Raw genomic sequence first — 22,984 nt, forward strand, 5'->3', positions numbered from 1 at the left:
TGATTTTGATGTTTAAATGTGAGCATATTTAATACCAACTATTCAGATATCCAGAGCAAGAACATCTCATTTAAATATAAAAAACCATTTATTTCTAGAGTTTGTTTTGTACTATTGAGTTTTTAATCCATGATATAGTTTTTCCTTTCCTTCTCTACTTCATTTTCTTGGTTGCTTAACAAGAACTCATGTTAAAGAATTCCAAACAGTACAGAGTTTATTAATGTTTATGACCAGCACATAATTATTTTTTAACCAAATCTTATGATAGGACTACTTACCTTTTCTCTTTCGGCCATGTTCCTACATACCCATCCACATAAGACATTGATGAGGACCTTCTGATGACTCCTAAGTGAAATTAAAACAGAACCCAAGGTAACTAACATTAAAAAAAATTTTTAACATCATCTTCTGTTGGTTTAATAAATTAGTTTGTTCCGCTATTTAGAACACTGCAATGGCAAATAAGTTTAATTTTAACTCACTGCTTTTATACTGAGAATAAAAGTTGAGCAACTGAGTAAATGAATTTTATCCTCTACATATATTATATCCATCATCCCTCAAATAATTTACTACTGAATAAATATGTTATGCTACAAATAATTGTTGTAAGCCATGTTCCACACAATCAAAACAGAAAAAATATATACAATATAAGAGGTACAAACACAAATTTCACATTTGTACATTTTCTAAGTTATAGAACTCATTCTTCTGCCTTTCATGTATGGCTCTCCCAGTGATTTCTGCATGAATAATGTTAGAAGAAATTATAGCAATAAAAATATTTACTCAGAAGAAAACACCTTGTCTCATTTCCCCTTCCACCCATTTGCAAGTTATTACCTGGAACAGACGAATAAGGCTGCTGGGGTGTATGCAGTTGATGGGATGGTGCATAAGTTGGACTTTCCAATCTATAAAGCAAGAGACATTAACTAAAAAGTAATACATCAAAAGCCACATTACAAAAGGGCAACCAGACTTTGTATCCTGGGCCAACACAAAAACAGATTTACTTTTTGTGAAAGGGCAGAGAGTGAGGAGGAATTCTCTTCATAAAATATTAATTCATTAACTAAAAAACAGTTTTATTACCTTTAACTAGACACAATACAAATAGAAACAAAAAGTCAAGTASGGATGTCTGTTTCACAAACGGACACGCTTGTCTCTTCACTTATTTCATGAAAAGGCTATTATTGGAACAGTCTCATTTTTAGGCTTGATTTTGGCAACAAAATAAACATAAATATGAACAAAATTAGATGGTTCCTACTGCCCACAAAACTGAGTGACTGCAGCTAATATCACAAGCTCTTCATGCATCTCTCTCTTCAATTGCTTAGTCTGAAAAACTTTTAATTTGTGTCTGAACTGCAATATGCACTGGAAACGGATAAAGGAGATTTTGTGATAAACAAGACTTTATAAATAAAACAAATATATCCACTACTAAAAGACTAATTACAAAGGTTTGCTCTGTTTCTACTTACAACAGATACTGTTTTTTTGGTTCAAAGAAAGTCTGTAAAGACTAGCTGTTTTAGTTCTGAAGAGGTTTCCATAATTCAGTGAGTGAATCGAGGTGGTTCTTCAAGATCAGAACAACAAAGATACATGCATAAAGACACATGCATTTGTATGTAAAAATACTTTTCAAGTAGCCACACTTCAAAACATGCTGGATTAAATCCTTTCATGTTTGGAATTTTGTTCTCGGAGTTGAAGAGCGCACTCCCAAACACTGTCACCCCTTTTTTCAGTCGTTAACCTTCAAAATACTTGTTTAGTGCTTTTATAGTGTATGCTGTACTGTATGCTCTGGAAAAGTTTCTAAAGAGTATTTGTGGGAAGGATATTCATGTCAATTTAAAGAAAACATTGTTTTACAGTGTACAAAAGCATCTTCCATAAGTACCTATTAAAATATTTCAAATAAAGTTTCTCATAAACTCCTAATTTTTTTGCATTAATAATACTACACAATAGATAAATGTTTTAAACAGTATTTGAGATTTCTGCTAAAATTCTTAAATCACAGGTGCAACGTCTATAAGTTATCTTACAAGAAAAGCATCCATTCAAAATTCCATCCCACAGCCTGTGAAAATAAAAAAAACCATACGCTTCATTTCCACTCGAGAAAAGACTAATTTTGGCACCACGACTGCAGTTCCATGGCAACCTAAGACCTTGTAAGTGCTGTAACTCCCTGCTCCGCACTGGAGCTGGCTCTCCAAGCGATTCTGCTCTGAGTCATCCCAACGCGCCACGCCAGCGGGAGAGCATTCACTTTTTCCGACGGGGCTGGTTTCCTCTGTCTGCATGCTGCAGTGACGCAGCCCAGGCGGGCGCCGGAGGGGCAGGAGCGCGCGGTCAGGACAAGAGGAAGGCCAGGACGGCGGCCTCCCGCGGCCGGGGCAGGCTGAAGGCAGCCCCTGCGCTGGATTTCTAGCCTCCGAGGTAACCTCTCAGGCCTGCTTTGTCATACCATGCAGCGAAGCATCATCAAGTCGTACAAAGTACACTGGTTTATGAGGACAGATATAGCTCTTTCTATTACTCACTGGTTGTTTTCACAGCACTGCAGAACAAAGCCATACCCGTCCCTTGTAGGGACACTAAAACAAGCACTGTGATGAGCTAGCGCAAAGGGTTCACAATGATTTTTACTACATCTCTGAACATGTCGCATGAAACATAAGCAGTATTACAAATCAGCTTGTGGCAGCTTACAGACAYGATGGTTAAAATTGGAACGGTAACAGTGCTAAGAAATGTAAAGGCCTTTGTGAGTGTTCATGAATGGAATTCAGATAGGTTATCTTAAAACTTCCAATCCGTCCCTCCTCAGTTTGGAGATCAAAATCATCTGCATAGACAATGTACCCATTTAGATAAAAGCAAAATCTATTTGGATGAAAAAGATTTTATGTCACTCACAGCATTTCTCAGAGCAGGGATAAATTCATTGCTAACAGCTTCAGTTGTGGGAATTCTTTTCAGTCATTCAAGGCTACAGATTGACTTTTCTTGTGTTGTTGTCCAATATTCATCTAATAACTTTATTTCTATTCAAAGAGACTCTTTGCCACAGTGATTACTACCACATTAGCATGGCACAGAGCTCAGGATTCTTTTTTGCTTTGAAATATAATGGACGTGTAATTTACTACCTTTACAGAACTTCTAAAAGTCTTCTAAAGTCACTGAAGTTTTGTTCATTAAGGACTCTACCAGGGGAACGTCAGGTTGTGAGCCACATACAAATAGTGTCCTTCACTGCAATGCTTTCTTTGCTGTGTATGATAGGCACAGCCACAAATCCTTTAGTGACTGCTTGCAAAGCCTTGCAATGTGCAAATGACTTTGGGACCCCCCTTTCAAAAGCGACATCAGAAACTAGTGCGTTTCTTGTTCTCCTTGCATTTTACCCTAATACAACTTAATTGTCTACATGGGAAACACTCCAGATTCACACAAAGAAAAAGAGATTCAAAATCATTTTATCCTTCTCCTCTGTGTCAGGTCATACACAAATCAATAAATCTTTGGCCCCAAATTATAAATATAACATGATGCTAATTCCACACACACACCCCCATCTACTATGCTCCAGTCAGGTCACTGGAAGGCTTTCTTTTCCCTGTTAAATGAAAGATTAAAGAAGGGCTAACATGCAATTTCTGCCTATTAGCTGTATGATCAGCTAGAAAACACAAGGGAAACAGAACATTTTATACTGCTTCCAAAACTGTAATACTAAAAATAATGTTTTATATATATTTACAAAAAATGCAAATAAAGCAAAACGTATTTAGTAAAGCAGATGCTCTGGATCCTTGACACTCACAATAGTTGGGAAGTTCGTCACATCAAAAGTATTTATTTTACCTTATTTGACCTTCATGATATTAAGTGCCAACATAATCATGCCAGATTGAGACCATCACTCAGTAGTTTGTCTGCTGTTATCTTAGTTCATTTTGTTTACAACTTTTGGAAACTTAACCACAAATTCAGAAAAAAACTCTTTTGGTTTCACATACACAGAACAAACTTTAACTTACAATAACAATGGCTTCTCATCTGAAAAATTCATACTCAGTATTTGACTACAGCTTCTCCAGACAACAATTTCTTCTGTTGTGTTAAGAAACTAAACTTCTTACTGGATATCAGTTTCTTAATACCAGGAGTATACTGTCGTTTTGATATCTTGGTGCACTACAACTAGAATAAAATTTTGTAGTTCTTCCCTCCAGCTTTTCACTCGCCAAGCGCTAGTATTTCATGAGGTTTTTTTCCTGAAGCAGACATTCCACTGCTTTGAATGCCTACATTTAAATAACTTTGAAATTACCATATTACAAAAAACATTTCAAACAGTAAAACCAAATAAATTTTTAAAACATGGTAGCACATTCTGAGACTGTAATATTCAGTAACATATGTCATAATTCTGGAAGGTGTTGGATTTGCAACCAAGCCATGCATTTGATGGCTTGAAGGCTACATATCCAGAGTCAAGGATGTGAGTGGCAGCAGGTTTGTGTGCTAGGCTGTCTCTGGGTAACACTATCATAAAAGCACATTTTGGTCCTTCTCCCATTGCTGGCGATTCCCTCCACATATTTCCTAGGCTACTTTTAGCCACTTAAGTCTCAGACAGCCACTTTTGGTTAATGACCACTGTAGCTGTCAGCAAAACTTAGATATATTTGCCTCTGACACACTCCTAATCCTAATCCTGAGAGACTACAGCTCTGATTCTACATATCACAAGTAGGTTTGAATTTATGTTTGCTCCTGGTTTTGTTGATCAGCAGTCTCTGCTAATGAGTCCAATCAAGTGGCAATAAATTCAATTCCTTTATGTAAATAAGTATCCTGAAGACTATACAACATCGGATCATTAAAGGAAAGCTGGTCCATGACCCCCAAATGTGGCTAGTGCACAGCTATTACAACCACAACTGGTTCTAGCCAGAACTATTAGACCTGCACCTTCAAAATTCAAATGAGATTTTCAATTTATGTTATAGGAGTGATATCCTGAAATTTAAAATCCTCCTAGGGATTTAGGAGGGACTGCAGGAACAATTCTATACATAGTGGGTAACAATTAACTTGTACTCTAAGTACCAAGCCATTCTTAGTGCTTCTACAGCATGTTTATATGTCAAGAATCAAACTGGTATCTTGATACATTATTACATTTAACAGAATGCAGCAAATTTTACAGAAGTTTGGGCTTTCAGTGAAATCCTCCAGGAGAAAGTGGATATACAAATACAAGCCTGTCTTCAGATCAATATCCTGATCAGAGAAYACAACACAGCTAGGCAGGTCAGGAGAAGGCTTCAACCCTACCTCACCAAGCTGTAAAACAATTCTGTCAAGTTTTTAGTTGCATAAAATAAAGAGAACCTCTTGAAGCTAAAATAAAGCACGAGTAGCTAAAAGGCATTAAAAAAAATTTTTTTTTTGTGTATCCGCCTAGAAGAGTCCTAAATTTTACTGCAGTAGCATAAACCCATGTTTTGTATTTGCCTTTGTGTTTGTTGAATGTTGAGTGACTTAGGGTGGCTACAGTGGGGATCCTGAACAGGGTATTTTCCTTGACCACAATGCTCAGCAGCCCCACATTAAAACTCAGGGGGACAAAGAGGCCATGTGGTACTTCTCTGCTGAGTGGTAAGTGTTATTTTTGAAACYGGTAAGACAAGAGAGTGCTGTCCAGGTGGCGAGCATTAACTGTAGATTGCTTGCCATGCAGCAGAACAGGACAGGGAGTAGCTGAACTCTGCTCTGCTCTCCCCAAATTCTAGTTATTATATTTGGTAATTCAATCCTTGAATATGACAAAAAGGCATCAAAATTAAATAAAAACCGTTTTTGATTCTGAATAGAAGGGAGAAGACTGTGAAACAATACCAATGATTCTCTGACATTACCTGGCTACGAAGTCAGAACCACAAGGACCATCCATATAATTTCTTCTGTTAGCATTCAAACTGTGAGCAGAAGATGCATCTTTTATAGGTTCAGCTGCCAGGAAGAACAGAGCTCAAATTATCATAGTTTAGTATTCAGTTAAAATCTAAATTAGAAAAGCTGTCTGAAATAATCTGAAGTAATAATTTCCAAAGATTTTAAGAATTTTCATTGGTTCTATTTTTTAATTTTAAAAAGTCACTTCCTTTCAGCTTGACTTATCAAAAGTTCCGTTATTGTCACTGATTAAGGGAATGGAGAATGAAAAAAGGACTAGAGAAGACAAGGGAAGAAATAATAAATAATATAGTGAAAGAGAGCCACAAAATTAAAAGTGTACAAGATTTTTTTTGAAAGAAAATTTTCTGATTAAAATCTTTTTTTGCCCAAACCCTTAAACCAACTTTTCAGCTAGAAAGTATTATTTTGGTCATATGCTAAATTAGTTAACAGTATCTTAAATTAGTCAGAAATGTTAAAAAGTTTTAAATCAGCTAGTTTGCGTGTTATAAAGCACATGAATAGAAAAAAAAAGGTGTAAAAACCCACACAATGGAAATATCTTCCTAGCTCTCAGAGAGATAGTCATGGCATTACTGTATGAATGTTTGAGTTACCATGACTCTGCACTCACTAACAGATCTCAAAATCTACTTGAGAGGTGGATTTTTAAATTTGAGAATTTTCTGACAAAAGATTGCCTTTGCACCCAGATGCAAAATGCAAGCCTGCAGTTGACTATTTGCCCACTTTCCCCAAATTTATGATCCTTTCTCTTGGTACCTTCTTATCAGCAATACAAGTTCCTCAGGCTAAATTTTGTTCTTGGCTCCTTATTACATTTGCAATGGCTGCATGGGCATAAATGGAGTCTAGGCTTGTCTAGGTTACGAAGATCTGCAAGTGATTATGCCACAACAACCCAAATGATTTTTTTTGTAATAAACAACAAAATCTACTTATGATTTATGAGATGTGATGAAGATTAATACGAAGAAAAAGTATGTTTCTCCTTCTTTGAGGGGGTGGTACACAGCCAAATCCTGTTAACTGAAATGTACACTATATTTGTGAACACAATGGCAATTTGAACATATACATATTAAAAACATGCATATTAAAAATAATTCTTAATATAATTACCTTGGGGATGCCCAACAACACGAGGTTGTACAAATGATGGCTTCACCACTTCAAACCACCAGAACAGTTCTGCCATGAACACCATGTAGTTGCTCTACAAAAAAGATAAATTTATGTCAAGATACAAGCCTTAACTGCAAAAAGATGGGTTACACAGCATTCAGCATATGTTTCTGTATCACATCTAGTTTCCATTCTCCTCTCTACTGATTACTTAGAAAATAAGTAATGCAAGCACAGGCATATATTCCATAACACCAACTATCGAATACTTATAATTTGACCATATTGTAACCATTTGAGCTGAAATGCTTCATAATGCTCATATGCTCAAGTGCGATGACTTGGGGCTGGGTGGAGAGGCACAGGATGGGTAGAAATGGATGCCTGTCAAAACAGATTAGCCATTTCAACAAAAAGATTAGTGTAAAGTCCATTGTTTTGCAAGGCTGGGCAACAACATTTTGAGCTTTTTCATATGAGAAACTCTGCTGCAAAAATTCTTAATCTGACTCAGACCCTTTGTGTCAGGCAGGTGCTTTTTGCCACACTTGTGAAGATCTACCCAAATTTACAAGTCTTTAAAGCAGAACAAAAATCATCAGCCAGTTAGAAGAAGGATTTAGCTCCGAAGATCTATCCACACCGAATATATACTTAATGTACCTACAGAAGGGATTCTGCATTTCTGGTGGTCCCGTTACACGGCTACGAGAGACAAAGGGTGGGTGTTGTCGGATTTGAACACAGAGGAAAAAACAGGTGAAAAGGTCGACACAACTGGTGCCATGAACAAAGGAAATCACCGGGGAAGAAAAATAAGGCTAGGCAGTAGTAGCAGGAGGAACAGTTTCAGCTACAAGAGCTACAGTAATGGGTACAAAAAGACCAGTAGGTTTGTTGGCTGTTGTGGCAAAGGAGTTCAGAGGCCAAATAATCACTGAGCTGAGCTGTTAAGTCCATATGGTTGAGTACGACATCATATCCAGAAATATCAATATATGTTTGAATAAGACTAACAAGCTTCCAGGCCTGAGCTGGCTCAAACAGGCACACAGAGTTATGTCACCAGTCTCAAAAAGACACAAACCTCTACTTATACGTTAAATTAGGAAAACATAATTAAACAATTTTTAAATCAGTTTGTATAAAAAACACTTTGCAGTAAAACCCAATAATGTCTAGCTAACAACACTTACAAAAGCAAGTGTCCTTAGCCACTTTTTTCATGTCATTAATACTGAATAATTTCAAATATCCAGTGTATTTTCTCCATTTACTGCTATTTTCATTCATCATTTCATGCAGCTTAGATAGGAAAAAAATAAATTAAAAGACCTAATGGTTTAATTTTTAGAAATTAACATAACACCAGGAGCACTTGCAGTTTATAAACTAATGCTGAAATCCAGAAGGATATTTTCATGTGACTTTTTAAAATTACAAGCTTTAATATTTGGTCCTATAAACCCTTCTGTGCTTGACAAAGCTAGCATTTTTACAGTAAACTATCAGACACTATCTCTCTCTTTATTATTCTTTGAGAATGAAATTAAGTGAAAATAGCCTCTCAGGGAAAGGGGGAATTTATTTCATTGCTTGTTCAGAGGAAAGTCTCGAAGAAACTTCTGCCCTTGCTCAGGCATCTGCTCTTGCCCGCTGCGGCAAGAGGCGGGCTACGGCGCCAGGTGCCCGCTGCTGCGATCGGGAGAGCGCTTACTGGGCTCTTTAGAAAGGAGATGGCTGCTACGTTTTCTGTGTGGCTGAAGAACAGACTTTGCTATAAGACATATTAATAGCGCAGTCTTTATACGTATGAACTACAGTTGCCTAACCAGTTACTAGAGCCTGGGACATTTTTCTGATTTCCAGCACCTCGTTAGCAATAAGGGCTACATTGGGCTCCAAGAAACCCCTGCTGCAGACTAAGAACTACAGCTGGGGTCCCGAAACAGCGCTCATGTAAAGTCTTCAAAAAAATTTAATTTAAACTTACAAATAATGTACTCATTCAATTCCACAGAACTCCATGGGGAAAAAAAGACCTACATACCAATGTACATGTTAGCTCTTTCTGAAGGCTATTACAGGAATGTGGGGTGTTGAACAGCAGCTAACACTGCAGAGTTGCAAGAACACAGAAAATGATTTAGTTGACAGTTCTTTAACAAAAATAAGACAAATTCTGAGAAAGTAAAGTCAGTGGTACAGAGTTTCTATTTTGTTGTTGTTGTTGTTTTTGAATGAAAACATTTTCTGGTTGGTTCAGACACATGCCTGTAAGGTTATAAGTCTGTCTTCCACTGGTGATAAGGAATCTCCTTAAAAAAGGCATAGAGAAGAAAACTGCTTTGTATTCTGTGATGCATCTATTAATTTTCCAGTGAAATATATACCTGCATAAGCAGGCAAGATTGCTCACATTCAATGTTTAACTGTACACTGGAGCACACCTGGTTTATGCCTGCAAAGTATGTACCCAATTTAAAAATTGTATGCAGTCTACGAAAGACTTCCTTTACAGCTTCACCCAAGTTCACTACAGTTCCTCAAATTCGATTGATATATTCATTTTATTTCCTTAGAAATGTGCACCTCAAAGTCTTAGAGTGCAAGAAAATGTCTGACAAAAATTCTAAACAGAGTATCACTTTCTTCCAGAAACAAACCACAGACTTTAGAAGTAGGAATATCTTTAAAAATAAACAAAAATTTGTAACAAAAACATGTAGTAACAAATGGATCACCTCAATTCTCTATCAGTAACTTTGAAAATAAAGAGTTTTGAAAATATCTGTTTGTCACGTTAGATTCAGACTTATTTTCCTGAATATTCCTGTGTAGGTAAGCCTTCACTCCAGGGAAGAGATACTCTTGGAGTGAAAGCTGCTCATAGATTTTAGTATATGATGAAGAGATACCAGATGTTGCCATAGTTATTAAATATAAGCTATAGATAGACTAGGAAAAAACCCTGTCTCTGCTCATTCAGCACAACAGTGATTGAATGAGGAAAAATTTATAGCAAAATCTTTTCCATTCAAACAAAATGTTATTCATAGCATTTTGGTATCACATGCTGATTTTTCTAGGAAAGCAATATACATGAAGAGAAAAGTCAGACCTACCTTTCAGAAAAAATATGATTTTTCCTATGCCAGCCATTAATACTTTCATTCTTCTCTTCCCTCCCCTCAAATTTTTACTTCTTTAGCTTAACATTTTTTACCATAAAAAATTAATTATAAAACATTCTAGTCATAGCTTTGTCCTGTATGAAAGAATACTGTATTTAAACATTCTGATTTTTTATTTGTATGTTGCAAAGCTGTGTTTAATAGTACGACTATTTTATGAAGAACTCTGATTCCTTCTGAGAGCATTTGCTGTGCACTGCTGAGCTAATGAAAGAAGCCTTGTGCTTCCAGAATCACCAAGGCAGTATTTCCTGACGCAAAAATGAAACTGCTGGCTGCGCAGCCTGCTTAAAACTCAGGCTACTTTAGATGTTTGATGGTGATGCAGAGGCCTAGTTTCAGGGKTTTTTTTAATCATTTTGTGTGTAAAATAGATACACAGTCATATGTTTCAGCTCAATCAATACACTTGCCTAGGTGACTGTCATGTATCTGAATGCATCCATTTAATACTTACAGGTCTTTGGTCATCACTGACTATGAATAAACTGAGGAGTACAGTTGATGTTTCATGTATTCTTTGTACTCAATTTATATTTAAATATATAAACCAAAACTTTAAAAATCTCACTCTGGCTACAGGCGTTGACCTTTCCGACGCTCTAGGTACAAGCAGCAGGCCTTCCTGGGCGCTCCTCCCAAACACGACGAAAGGCAGGCAGCGTCTTTCACATGACAGAGGACTTCGGCAGGTGCAAAAGCACCCAAGCTTAGTGACGGCATTTCATACTGTATTTTACTGTATTTCTCTGGAGTAAGACCAAGCCTCAGAAAACAGGGGAAAGATGTTCTTTATATAGCACATGGATTACATGTGAGGGTAACCTGGAACCTGCCTTTTCTCTCAAGTGATTTGTAGTCAGAAGGGGATGTTAATAATAATAATCAAAAGGAAGACAGAGGATCAATATCTTATTTTTTTTGGAAAAACTAACTGTGGGTCTGTAGTAATACTACTACCCAGGGCTGAAAAGAACACAGATGTTATTTCCAGAGATTTTGTCTTGATTATACCAACGAAGCTTCTAATAGCTTGTCACATGATTATCACATGCACTTACACACAGCACTATTCGGAAGCATAACAGTATTTTAAAAGTATTTAAAAAAATACTAAGTTGTGAACACAGTTCAGACTGGTTAAAAATACTGAGCAGCAGATGGCAGACTTGCAGCTTCATATATACTTTCATTTGCTAAACATTGTGATTTAATTTTTTCAGTTTTATATTTCCACCTTATTTGCAGGTTGTTCATTAGTTGGATGTACTAAAATGTACTACTGGTTATATTTTATCTTATTATTTATCTTATTTTATCTTCTGTACAATACTACTGTACAATAAAAGTCCTGTTGTTTAGAGTCCTCGTTTTATCTTTTTTGAAAACAACATGATTTCCCTATTCTGACTATAAAACCTAACGTGATTACTTCCTTCTGTATTAAAGGCAGAGATGAGCTAGCTTGTTTGATAAGAATCTATATGAAACAGATAATTTTTTTCCTTTCATATCTCTATTCCCTCCTCCACAATTTTAGACTCAAGATGAGTTTTTAAATCAAACTAGCTAAATCAATATAAACTTTTGGGGAAAACACAGGAATAGTATGCCCCATCTTGCTACTTAAAATAAATTACATCCCTTTTAATATTTATGGGTTTTAGATCCGCACATTTAGAGAATAATAAACACATAATACAAATATACAACCACATATACTACAAATAACACAAATCATTTATCATCAAGCTTGAATCCCCTCAATTTGAATGGAAATGCAGTCATATTCATATTTAGGAATTTTCTCAAAATGGTCATAAAAATACACTGTAAAATTCACATTATGATGCACATTAAAATCTCCATTCAGTAGGCCAGGGAAGTAATTTATCTCAAATGCAAATCCAAAGTTTATATGCTATGAGATACAGAAGTGTCAAAACTGAAGAAAACTGGAGTGTTTCACACTCTCTGGACACGGCTAAATTACAACTCTGTGCACGATCCACGCACTGCAAGCTTGTCGTATCTCCTGCCACAGATCAATGCACGCCACAACTACTTGAGCCGTGCCTTACTTCCCAGCAGAACACAGCGGTGGGACAACTGCCCAATTAACACCAGCGAAAGGAAACAACTCCGCTTCCCTTTAAATAACGAGTTGGGAACATTTGGTCCCTCTCAGGAGGGCAGTCTCCTCTTAAAGCACCGTTCCCTGGTTGAATCTTCCTTTTCATTCCTGATCTGGAGTCATCTAAAACCAGCTAGCTGGGAAGCAGGTCCCCGGACTAATTCCCACCATACATACATACCTAACTGCCTCGCCAAACGCAGCCAGTTGCTCTCCCAGGTCCTTAAAGAGTCCATATGTGCTGTCACGTGGACTTAAACTGCAAATTCAGGCCTGGGCAAATGGCCTGATCTGCAGTGTTTTTTTCATCGAGATTGGAGGGAAAGCTTCACTACGCTGGTGGATAAAGCGTAGCTGTTAATTTCTAGGGCTAATTTATGTGACATATTTGAACAGTATTCTTCACACCTCAGGAGGACATAGAGCTAATTATAGCTTTTACTCATGTTGTTAACAAAGTCACCATCAATATTACATCAGAAAGTTCAACTGTGCTCATACGCAATAAATATAAATATATGCAATAAATAKAAAGCAAGTCTTTAGATTTGTTTGCTTTTTTTCCCTCATCTTCCCTCCTCCCTTCTCCTATATGCAATTTTATCCTAAGACAGGATTGAATTCACCAGATATTCTGCAGGGAAAAAAAAGGAAGTTGTGGCACTGCAGTCTCTCTTCATTTCTTCCTGGGCCTTGACCAGGCAGGTACTTGTTCTGTGTGCTCTGATTAGCAACTAAGTGCAAAAATAAGATGCATATTCCACGTGCTTAGCTGTGAATCTACACAATTTAAAATTGTGCCCACGTTTAGGTCAGAGGAACACCCTTCTTACATGAGTGACAGCAGTTACCTCTCAGAACTGTTTCAGTTCACATTCAGAAAGCTTTCGTTCTCCTGAATAAAAGCCCCTTTTTGGCGAGTTTGCATGAAAACGCTCTCTAGGTACCAGAGAGCAGCAGGCAGAGGGAGAAAAGGCACAAGCTGAGAGGTAGCACGTGAAAATCTCCCGAGTATGGATCCAGAAACCAGTGGTCCCGGTGAACCCACAAGAACTGATACGCTCAGAATACCAGGGGTCGGCCAGACCTGTACGAGGCCCCCAGCGCACACCAGCGTCCTCAGCGGGTTGGGTAACCCGCACCACATCCAAGAAGGCAGTAGCTGCTATATGCAGATAAAGACTACAGGATTATGTATATTCCTAAYGAAATAAGAGACCCCCTGAGGGACTTCTGTGAACACCTTCCTCAGAGCCACTGGCATGCCAGTATGACTCTGTCTTTCTGAATCAACAGCTGGGCAGATGAAGATACAGGCGAAGAACACCAGCTCCCAGCTGCTGCTCCAGCCCAGTAACAACGAGCGAGCAAGCGAGCATGTGAACTGCGCGAGGGACTAAGTGAACACAACGGGTGAATAGTTATCTGCTGTTCATAGGGGGTCCATTCTATTTTTAATTAATAACCTTTCCAAAAGCTCAGATATAGGAACACTTATCGCAGGTAATAATTAACTATGTGTCAACTGATCCAATGCCAAGTTCCTGTGTGAGCTCTCCGTCTACAGTAAACATGAAATGATTCAAGATCTCTCTCAGTACCTCTTTGATATTTACCTCACAGTAACTTGTTCCTAGGTCTGACCCCTATGGTTCTACAAGAATAAACTAGCAGAGAATGATCTAAAGCTTCAAGAATAAACTACAAAACTAAAGATTTTTTTCCCCTCCCTTTAGCAATGCTTTCAATATATAGCTCACATGACAAAAGCAACATGTGAGAAGTGTTCTTCCTTTCCCTTCAGGGACCATACATGTCCCTTACGATATCCTTTCAGGAATTATACATTCTGTAAAAACCTTTATTCAAGCCGCTAATATTACATACTGACTAATTACACTGCAGAGCTAGTCAGCTGTTATGCCAAAGCAGTAAAGAGGTCTCTACAGTTCTGCAAGGCAGCTCAAGTTCCATGCGAAGGCGCTCACTTTATGCAAGTTCTCGTTTCCACAAACTTGCTCTTTGGACAGGCAGAACACATCTATGTCAAGATGGGATGAGATGTCTCTTAAGACAGCTCTTTCAGATCTGTGTCATCTCCCTGATACAAGTGAAGAACAACATTAAATAATCCTGCCTTAGGTAAAACTGCATATAAGAGAAGGGAGGAGGGAAGATGAGCGCAAAAAAGCAATTTGACACAACCAAAAAGAAATCCAAGATTTTCTATCTTTTCTTGTTGTTAAATAGGCAGGGAGGATTCAGATTTTTTTTTTTTGATTATTTTTAGGTCATCTCTCTCTACTTGCTATTTCCCTGTCTCAAAGTAAAACAAAAAGAAACCATTAGGCCCACTTGGTGGTTCCTCAAACATCTGTGGAATGTGTTCAGATATTTTTTTCTTTAACATCCATAGCCCTACCTTAGCGAACATCTTATTATGAACTTCACAAATGTATTCTTCTTAGAGGAGGAGAAGCAGGCAAATAGGGGAAACCAAATTTTCTTTCTGACTTCATTTGATTTGGACACATTGAAGTTATCTAGAAATCCTGACAAAGCCTATTTCTTTTCTGTACTAAAACAGAACTAGACCAACAGTTTCATCTGCTGCAACATCTCAGAGCCTACATCAAACACTCTCAAAGCTTGTTAAGTGAAGTTTTACATTAACTTGACTTTTTTTTCCTGTGCTTTTTGATGGCAAAGATAAAAGTGGGAGCAATCACCTTGGTCAAGCCCTGCACTGAATTTCTGGGCTATCGCATACTATCTACAATCCACCTTGAGTTAACAGAACAGCACAATGCAGCGTACTTGGTGAAGAATGTGAAGTATGCACGTTCTGCTTGACCATTTGAAGAGAAAGCGCCTCTGCTCCCTTTATTCCCAAAGACTAGTATGAAGACAGAGCACCTAGTGTAATTTCTAGGAGCACGCCAGGCACAGCATTGTCATTCCAAAAACCCAATCGTAATTTTTTCCTTGAGGCTTTTTCCTGTAACATATCACCAGTTTTCCTGTAACATACCACCTGTCACCAATACCAGAGATTGACAGAGTTTTAAACCAAAGCATAGTGCCATCTACCATGCAGTATTAGTCACCCTGAAAATAAACAGATTTTTGCTGATTAACACAGACACCCAAAGGCATTCTGCTATAAATCCTAAAACTCAAAATTACATAAATTTTCTTGAACGAGATAAAGGTGATTTCTGTTAATCATTTTAATGTGCCACATTCAAAATATCTATTTACAATACATGTTTTTTTTTAAGTGACAATAAAATTCACAGGGGAATATATACATTTATTAAAAGCTACTCTCAGCAGACACAGTGGAAAGCTTACAAAGTGCTCCTTTAACTGTGAGTTTATTTTGAAAGCAAATTATTTCTAAACACAGAAAGAACAGAGTTTATAGCACTAGCCAGAGTTTCCATGCCAAAGTTTAAAAGAAAAACTTGGCAGCCTTTCTTGTAGCATTTCCATCTAAACAGGCATCCATACCACAGCGACTTGTAAAAACATGATCACAAAGGGCTTTCTCAGTTCTAGAAATATTCTAAATCTTTGAAAGAACTCCTAATCCCCTCTAAAAACACTGTTCAGAAACAGCAAAACTAATGAGTCTGTAGCATTTTAGAAGTGTAAAGTCTGAGGTACTGGGATATTGATAAAATATTTAAATATAGTCACTTCTTTAAATCAAAGCTTTATAGTAGATACAGGTTTGAATTATTTCACACCTACTATAAAACACTGGCCTTATTAACTGTCATGGATGAACCTGACGATTAGTGAATTCCATTTATTCTAGATATCTGTGGGCAGGGGGAGATAATCAAAATGCAATGAAGGAATTCTACTCAAGATAATCCCCTGTATGTTGGGAAAGTGAAGACCTAAAAACCAAGAGAAACTGCAATACACATTCTTTTTATAAGGATGTGGGTAGGTCACTGCATCTGAAAACTAAAAATACCAAAACCTGACTGAAAGCAGTCAGTAAACAATTTTGCATACACAAAACAAAACAGCAACAGCTAAGTAGTCTAGACTTAAGTGGCCTGATCCTACTGCCCTTACTCATCCTGGTAGCTCATTACTTATTTGAAAAGGATTGGGCTCAACCCTACAGGAGACGACAAAGCTGTGTTCAGGCTCTGGCCTCTGTGACTCAGCTTGTGAGATTGCTGTAAAGATCATAGAAAGCAGTGGAGTGACCCAGATACTTAGAAACCAATTACATACCATCTACAATGGATATGCTGACTCCATAAAAATAATATTTCACTCCCTAAAGGCAGACCAACAAGAATCTTAAGCAAACGAAGAATGTTTTATATAAAGTCTTAAAGAAACACAAGAATGAAAAATAAGAGTTGCAATTAGGAAATAAATTCAATTACTCTTCAACTTTCCACACAGACTTTAAAAATGATAAAACAAGCAAAACGCTTTTTTTCTCTTTCTAAAAAGGCTGGAATCTTAGAATGACTAAAAATGATAAATTACTTATTCAAACAACTATATATGTTGGAATACCTGCTTTGGCTCTAACAAAGGTCCAGGCACAAAAACATTAGATTTTTCAATGAAATTTACTAAGGAGAGCAAAAAAAAAATGTGTGAACTGAAAAAAATAAGCAGTCTATTTAAACATAGCACATTTACAAAAGTGAAAAACCTTTAAGGTTAAAAACCTAAAAATTATCACTGTGTACATAGAAATGAATAAGGTGGGTGAGTTGTAACTCCAGAAACAACGCTTTAAAATTCCGTCATCTGAAAGCCTGAACAAATTAAAACTAACAGAGATCACCATTACATTTTTATAGAAATATTACAGATTGCATGCTTGCTTTAACAAGTAATAAAAAAAGAATATAAAGTGTGAAATCATTCTGCACAAAATCAAAGTTTTTATAGATGTTTTCATAAGTGTTCTTTTTAAAATACTACTATTAGACTAACCTAACTGTCAAAAGAAGGTGGTCTTACATGCAGCTGAAATTTGTGTTGCATACTATACCACAACAGATGCGACGCTCTTTCTCGCTTAGCTGTATAGCAGTAAACCAAGAAAAGGCTAAATAAAACATCACTGTGTACAGTAGGGTTTGGGTTATTGGGTTTTTTTTACCTTTATTGAAGAAGCTGCATAGAGCATATCTTCAAGACTGAAATGGCAACACTGGTTAAGGTATTCCTGGCAAAATTCTTGAATCAACTGTAGATTGTACAGGCTGTCAGCCAAAGACATCGTCTCTTTCAAACAAATATCTAGAAAGGAAGAAGAGAAGCAAAGATTACGTATAGTTACAGATCTGAAAAGAAGTGCTTTTCACATAACAACTGCTAAGCATTTTCATGATAAATTCAATTTAAATTTAATTTCAATTATTTTTTTTAAATTTAACAGGAGACTTATTTTTCTATTTCAGAAACATAATAAATGACAACACATTATATTTTATCTTAACACAGTTTTACATCTTTAGACATTTTTCTAAACATAAATGAGTTTCATTTTTCACTATAGACAACTGCTCTGATTTTTTTCTGCTTTGCCTTTTGTGAAAATAGAGGTTATGCTTCAAGTCCTGCTGTTTTCAGATAGTGAAAAATTTTATTTAATCAATAATAGACATTTTTCCAATTAGATTTTCTATACTCAAGTGACAATAGGAAATGTATCCTTTTTCACAAAACTCCCCAGATATGCTAATTCCTTCTCTTTGCACAGGGACCTGAGAGCACATTTTAATGCTATTAACTCTGGATCCTCCCACAAAAGAAGCATCAGTTAAGTCTTATGTATTCAGTTTTGTGTATTCAGATGTTTGATATGAATTTTTACAAGGATCAGAAGCCTCTGACATATTAATATTACCTCTCTACGTTTGAAAGTGCTATTTAAAGACAATGGAGCAGCAGCAGTGAATGGACTAGTGCGGTACAGTATCCTCTGAATACTACTTATGGCCAAGCAACCTTCTGTTCTCTTTTTATAGATGCTTTTTGGATGATTAAATAGCAGTAATAACTTCCTAGAAAGAAGGCAGTCCTTATAAAAAGAGGAACTGAAGAAAGAAAAGAAAATAAATACACTTCCAGAGCAAGCATTAGATTTTATTCCTAAAGCAACAGTGTATGACAGAGCCCAGCATCACAATTTTAAAGTGTTCAGAGTAGACAACTTTCTCCAGACAAGGAATCTACTTTGATGCTATCATGATAAAGATCCCCATACTGAAGGATTCATAAATTTCCCATCACCTCAGCCCCACAGTACAAGTAGTATGGAAAAAAAAAATCTTTGACTTAACTGACAGAAATGAGATTAAATTTAACAGTACAAAATGCCAAGTCATGCATTTGGATCCAATAAAATTCTAATGTGATTTACCAGTTGAAAGTGATATAGAGTAGGAAGGTATTGTGTATTAGCCAATGTCAAGATGTTTATGAGCTTTCAGCATCATGTAGCTATAAAGAAAGCAACCACGATGCCAAAATGTATCAGGAAATGTATTTCCAGTAGTGACAGGGAAGTACTGTACAAGTCTGGATTTCTGTGTACAATTATGACCATCCATATTCAAGAAAGATTAACTGAAACTGGAATAGTTGCAGAGGAAGACTATTGAGGATGATGAGAATGGAAATCCACTTCAGAAGGGGAGACTGAAAAGCCTTGGTTCAGCCAGCCTTGGCAAAACAGAAGAAAGAAATTATATCAAAAACGCAGACATCAGATTAGGAGAAGCTATTCCACCCAAAGGGCACTACTGGAAGAATAACAAATGCACGTAGACAGGCTCCAAGTATGTTTTGGTAGTAAACAAGAATAAGATTATAACCAGGTAAGAAGTGGAGCTCTGCAACAGTCTAAGTGTATAGACTTAGAAATGCTAGACAGCTTTAAGATGGAACATGGTAAATTCATGAAAGAGATTATACAAGTTTGAACAACAGCAAATTTCTGGACTCGCTGAGATAGGAAGCCTTTTCTAGTCCTACACTCCTAGAAGAAAACCTAAATTTGAAAGTTAAAGTCTTGATGAGAAGTGACCATCTATTTCAGACTACAGAAAATTCTGGATTCATGGTACTTTTGGTTTGTTAATGCATTTTTAAGCGCTTTTGCACATGTATTTTTGTTAGCTCCCTTCCTCAGTTCCAATACAGAATAAGTTCTCAGTGAAATTTAACACACACCAAAAATGATATTGTTAAATACAGTGAAGGCAGACAAAGTCTTTTATAGTGCTCCTAGTTGCTCCAGAGTTATCTTTGAATTTACTCCTGAGACAACGACATTCATGCACGTTTGCACATCTTTAGGGAAGATGATGTCAGGACACCTGAACAAAAACATCAGAGCTAAAGTTTCACAGATGACATGGGCCTTGTCGTCATGTTTCACTGTGCTGAAAATCAGATGCTGGAGGAGTCTCTTGGTAAGTACATATGTGGCCCTGCAATATATACAAGATCCTTTGGGCATTCCATATTTCCACTCATGCTAAAACAGCAAGAAGGAATTAGGTGCTACCCCAGATTCAATACAATCCAAGTTTTAACTCTTCTCTAATGAGATACAATAGTATATATTTGGCTGCAACATTTACGTAAATTGAAAGTTGTATTTTTCAGATTCACAGGCCGAAGAACGGTGAATGCATGCAGTTTTAGCGTCTTTCATTTTCAATGCCTACTGTGCTGGAAACTTCCTATAAAGTGGTTGTGCATATGAATTTCAGATTTCAGTCCTTTGCAAGCTTTATCCCCTTGTTCGTATTCCTGGATTTCTCAGGATGCTTCTGTATAAGTGTTCCCACGACATCAAAGGTATCATGGACAGAACATAGGCAGAAAATGATGGGTGTTAGCTGCCAAGACATTTTACAAGTACATGAGGCTCACAGTTGCCAGGAGGAAGATATGACTTTAACCAGGCCACAGAGCAAAAGAACAAGATGAAGCTGCTCTTCGTCCCAACCGATTACTATATAGAACCACATGATACCAATATGTTCTACACTCTATATTTTTGTTTTCTCTATAAATGATATAGTTAAATATCAAGTGAATTAAAAGCCCAGAACACAGAGCAACTATTTACCATGCAGCACAGCTGTACAGCACTAGACTACCTGTAAGAAAAAGAAGTGACCCTTCTGTGTTTTACATTTGTAACCACTCAGATTCACAAGAAAGCATTTATGTGGCTTCAAGAATCTGAGTCTTCCAGAAGGTGTCAAGCTATATAGCCTGAAGGCAAATGTGCTGCCAAATGAGAATACACAGACAGATCTATCATGAAATTCCTTTATACATTTATATTACTGTGGTAACATAAGAGTAAACAAAACATAGAAGGACACCTTGGTTCCTTTTATTCAAAGGTAAAATAAATAGGCACAAAGTTAATATTAAACCCCTCACCACCACACTCAAATTATACCTCCTGTGTATTGTATCTTAGCATCCTCTTCTACATGGATATCAAATAAAGACATTTCACCTTTTATAGACGTCTGTTTACAAGACATGCAAGACACATACCTTCCAGTTTAATGATATCTGGACAGTAGAAGTGGATCAGGGCCGCTAAAGCACAGCCGTCTGTACCATCTTTCAGCAGATTTTCTACCAATGGAATGCAGGGCAGCTGCTTAAGCAATGTTTGCTCCTTCCTATAACGAGCCTATAATATAGAAAACAAGAGATTAAAAGAGACAGAGACTCCGAAACACGAAGAGATTTGTACTGTAGGCTTTGTGCTCCATTAGCAAAAAGGCAGTATTCAGTAAATAGCTGACTACTCTTTGGTAATTTCTTAAAACTGTTTACATTTTGCCCCATTTTGAATGGTGTAAATAATCTAAGAGGAAAGAAGCCTACATGCTAATATTGAGGCTTCCTTCAAAACTACCAAAAATTGATGACCTCTGTATAACATGCTAATTTAAATCACATCTTATAATTTATTTTACATTCAACATTCATTGTTATACAATCAAAAATGATCTGTGTGTAAACACAATAAGACAAATCCTTAGCTAGTCTAACTTCTGTTTACTGACAGGTCAAATGACTTCACGAAGTTAAAACACCTGAGAATCTAGCCCAAAAACTCATTCATATAACTGGTCTAATGGCAGATTCAGAAACAAGGAAATCTGCATTTGATCAACTCCATTTTTATTACTAGTGCGCATCACTAAACAGTCATAAATGTAGAGAAGCATTAATGGTCCCGACTGCTATGGCAAACAAACAAAAAGCCCAGTTACAAAAAGGAAACATTTTGAAAAGCAACTCCCTGTACAATATATGGATATCATTATTTCAGAATACCAAGATAGCATACATCTGCAATGTATATATTTTCATGCTTTTTGGGGGGCAGGAGGCTTACTTAAAAAGTCATTCATTATTCTTATCATCTCTTTTCACTGCTTCCTAGGAAAACAAATGAAGGTGAAAGACTGACACAGATTTTAATTTGTTAACATTATTTATTGAGACTTTTTTTTTTTTAAACTGGTACTGAAGGATTACTTTTCATTTCTCAGAACTAGTTATGAKGCCAAGAATGTTTATTTAATTTTACACTATTTTTATTCGATACACATTAAATTGGCACGCTCACTGTAGGGACCCTGAAAACTCTTCCACATCACATTAAGGGGTATGGGACACTACAGACTACATGCTAATGAGATGTACTCCAAAGCTGGAGCAAACTTCTTATCTCCTGCCCTGTTCTCTTGGTTGTGCTGGAGCGGTTGCTGATGGGGCTGCACGGTGAATAAAACCAGTGATCCAGCTGAAACGTCTCTCTCCTCTCCTCTCTCCTTTGTTTCTGTAGCAAAGGAGTAGGCAGGGCTGGAGGTTTTATGGGTGGGGTGGGAACTGTTAAAGCCAGCTTTGCTGGCAAGAGAGTCTGTGGAACCACAGACTAACCCTGAAGGCTATATTTCCCGTCACTAGATTTGTGCTAAGAAACAGATGGGATTATCTTTAGTGCACGTCAGCCTCCTCTAACTGGCCCAAGAAGCATAAATCTAGCCTGGCAATAACAGACGCACCAGTTCTAGAAAAATAAAGTGCTCGTATTTAGGCCGTACTTTGCCATATTAATATTTGAAAAACCCGAGAGCTAGCCTTTGCTTCACACTTGAAATGTACTGATATTTGGGTGTGAGAAGTATGTCGCATAAACATAAAAACGCCCTTTTTGCATGCTATGGTAAAGATCCACTAATGCCAAACAACAACAAGTTTGTGTTTCACGCCTCATTACTATTTTCCCCATAGCAGTAACATCTCCTCTTAACTCTCATGAAAGAGACCAACTCCACTTGCAGTTAAAGTTTTTTCCTTTTTTACTTTATGGCAAGCTAATGACCCACTATGATGAAAATCTGTTAAGTTATAAATATCATGCTAATATGTCCCTGTACTTCCCCCAGGAAAGTTACTGAAA

At 36.9% G+C, this 22,984-nt stretch overlaps 1 protein-coding gene across 9 annotated transcripts in view; it reads right to left on the reverse strand.

Annotated features, from left to right (window-relative positions):
- The window catches only part of CAMSAP2 (calmodulin regulated spectrin associated protein family member 2), a 97,836-nt gene that overhangs the window by 14,451 nt on the left and 60,401 nt on the right, over positions 1-22,984 (reverse strand). For all 9 annotated transcript variants that reach the window (XR_003257046.1, XM_026087844.1, XM_026087842.1 and 6 more), the window contains 6 exons: positions 21,058-21,199; positions 17,630-17,769; positions 7,150-7,243; positions 5,967-6,060; positions 853-923; positions 282-351 (listed from right to left, as the gene is read on the reverse strand). Coding sequence is in view for 8 of the 9 variants with exons in the window: in XM_026087844.1 (XP_025943629.1) it covers positions 282-351; positions 853-923; positions 5,967-6,060; positions 7,150-7,243; positions 17,630-17,769; positions 21,058-21,199 (611 nt within the window). In the remaining variant the exon portion in view is untranslated. The remainder of the gene's footprint in view (positions 1-281; positions 352-852; positions 924-5,966; positions 6,061-7,149; positions 7,244-17,629; positions 17,770-21,057; positions 21,200-22,984) is intronic.

Source organism: Apteryx rowi, unplaced genomic scaffold, assembly GCF_003343035.1.
Source record: "Apteryx rowi isolate R43461 unplaced genomic scaffold, aptRow1 scaffold_74, whole genome shotgun sequence".
NCBI lineage: Eukaryota > Metazoa > Chordata > Aves > Apterygiformes > Apterygidae > Apteryx > Apteryx rowi.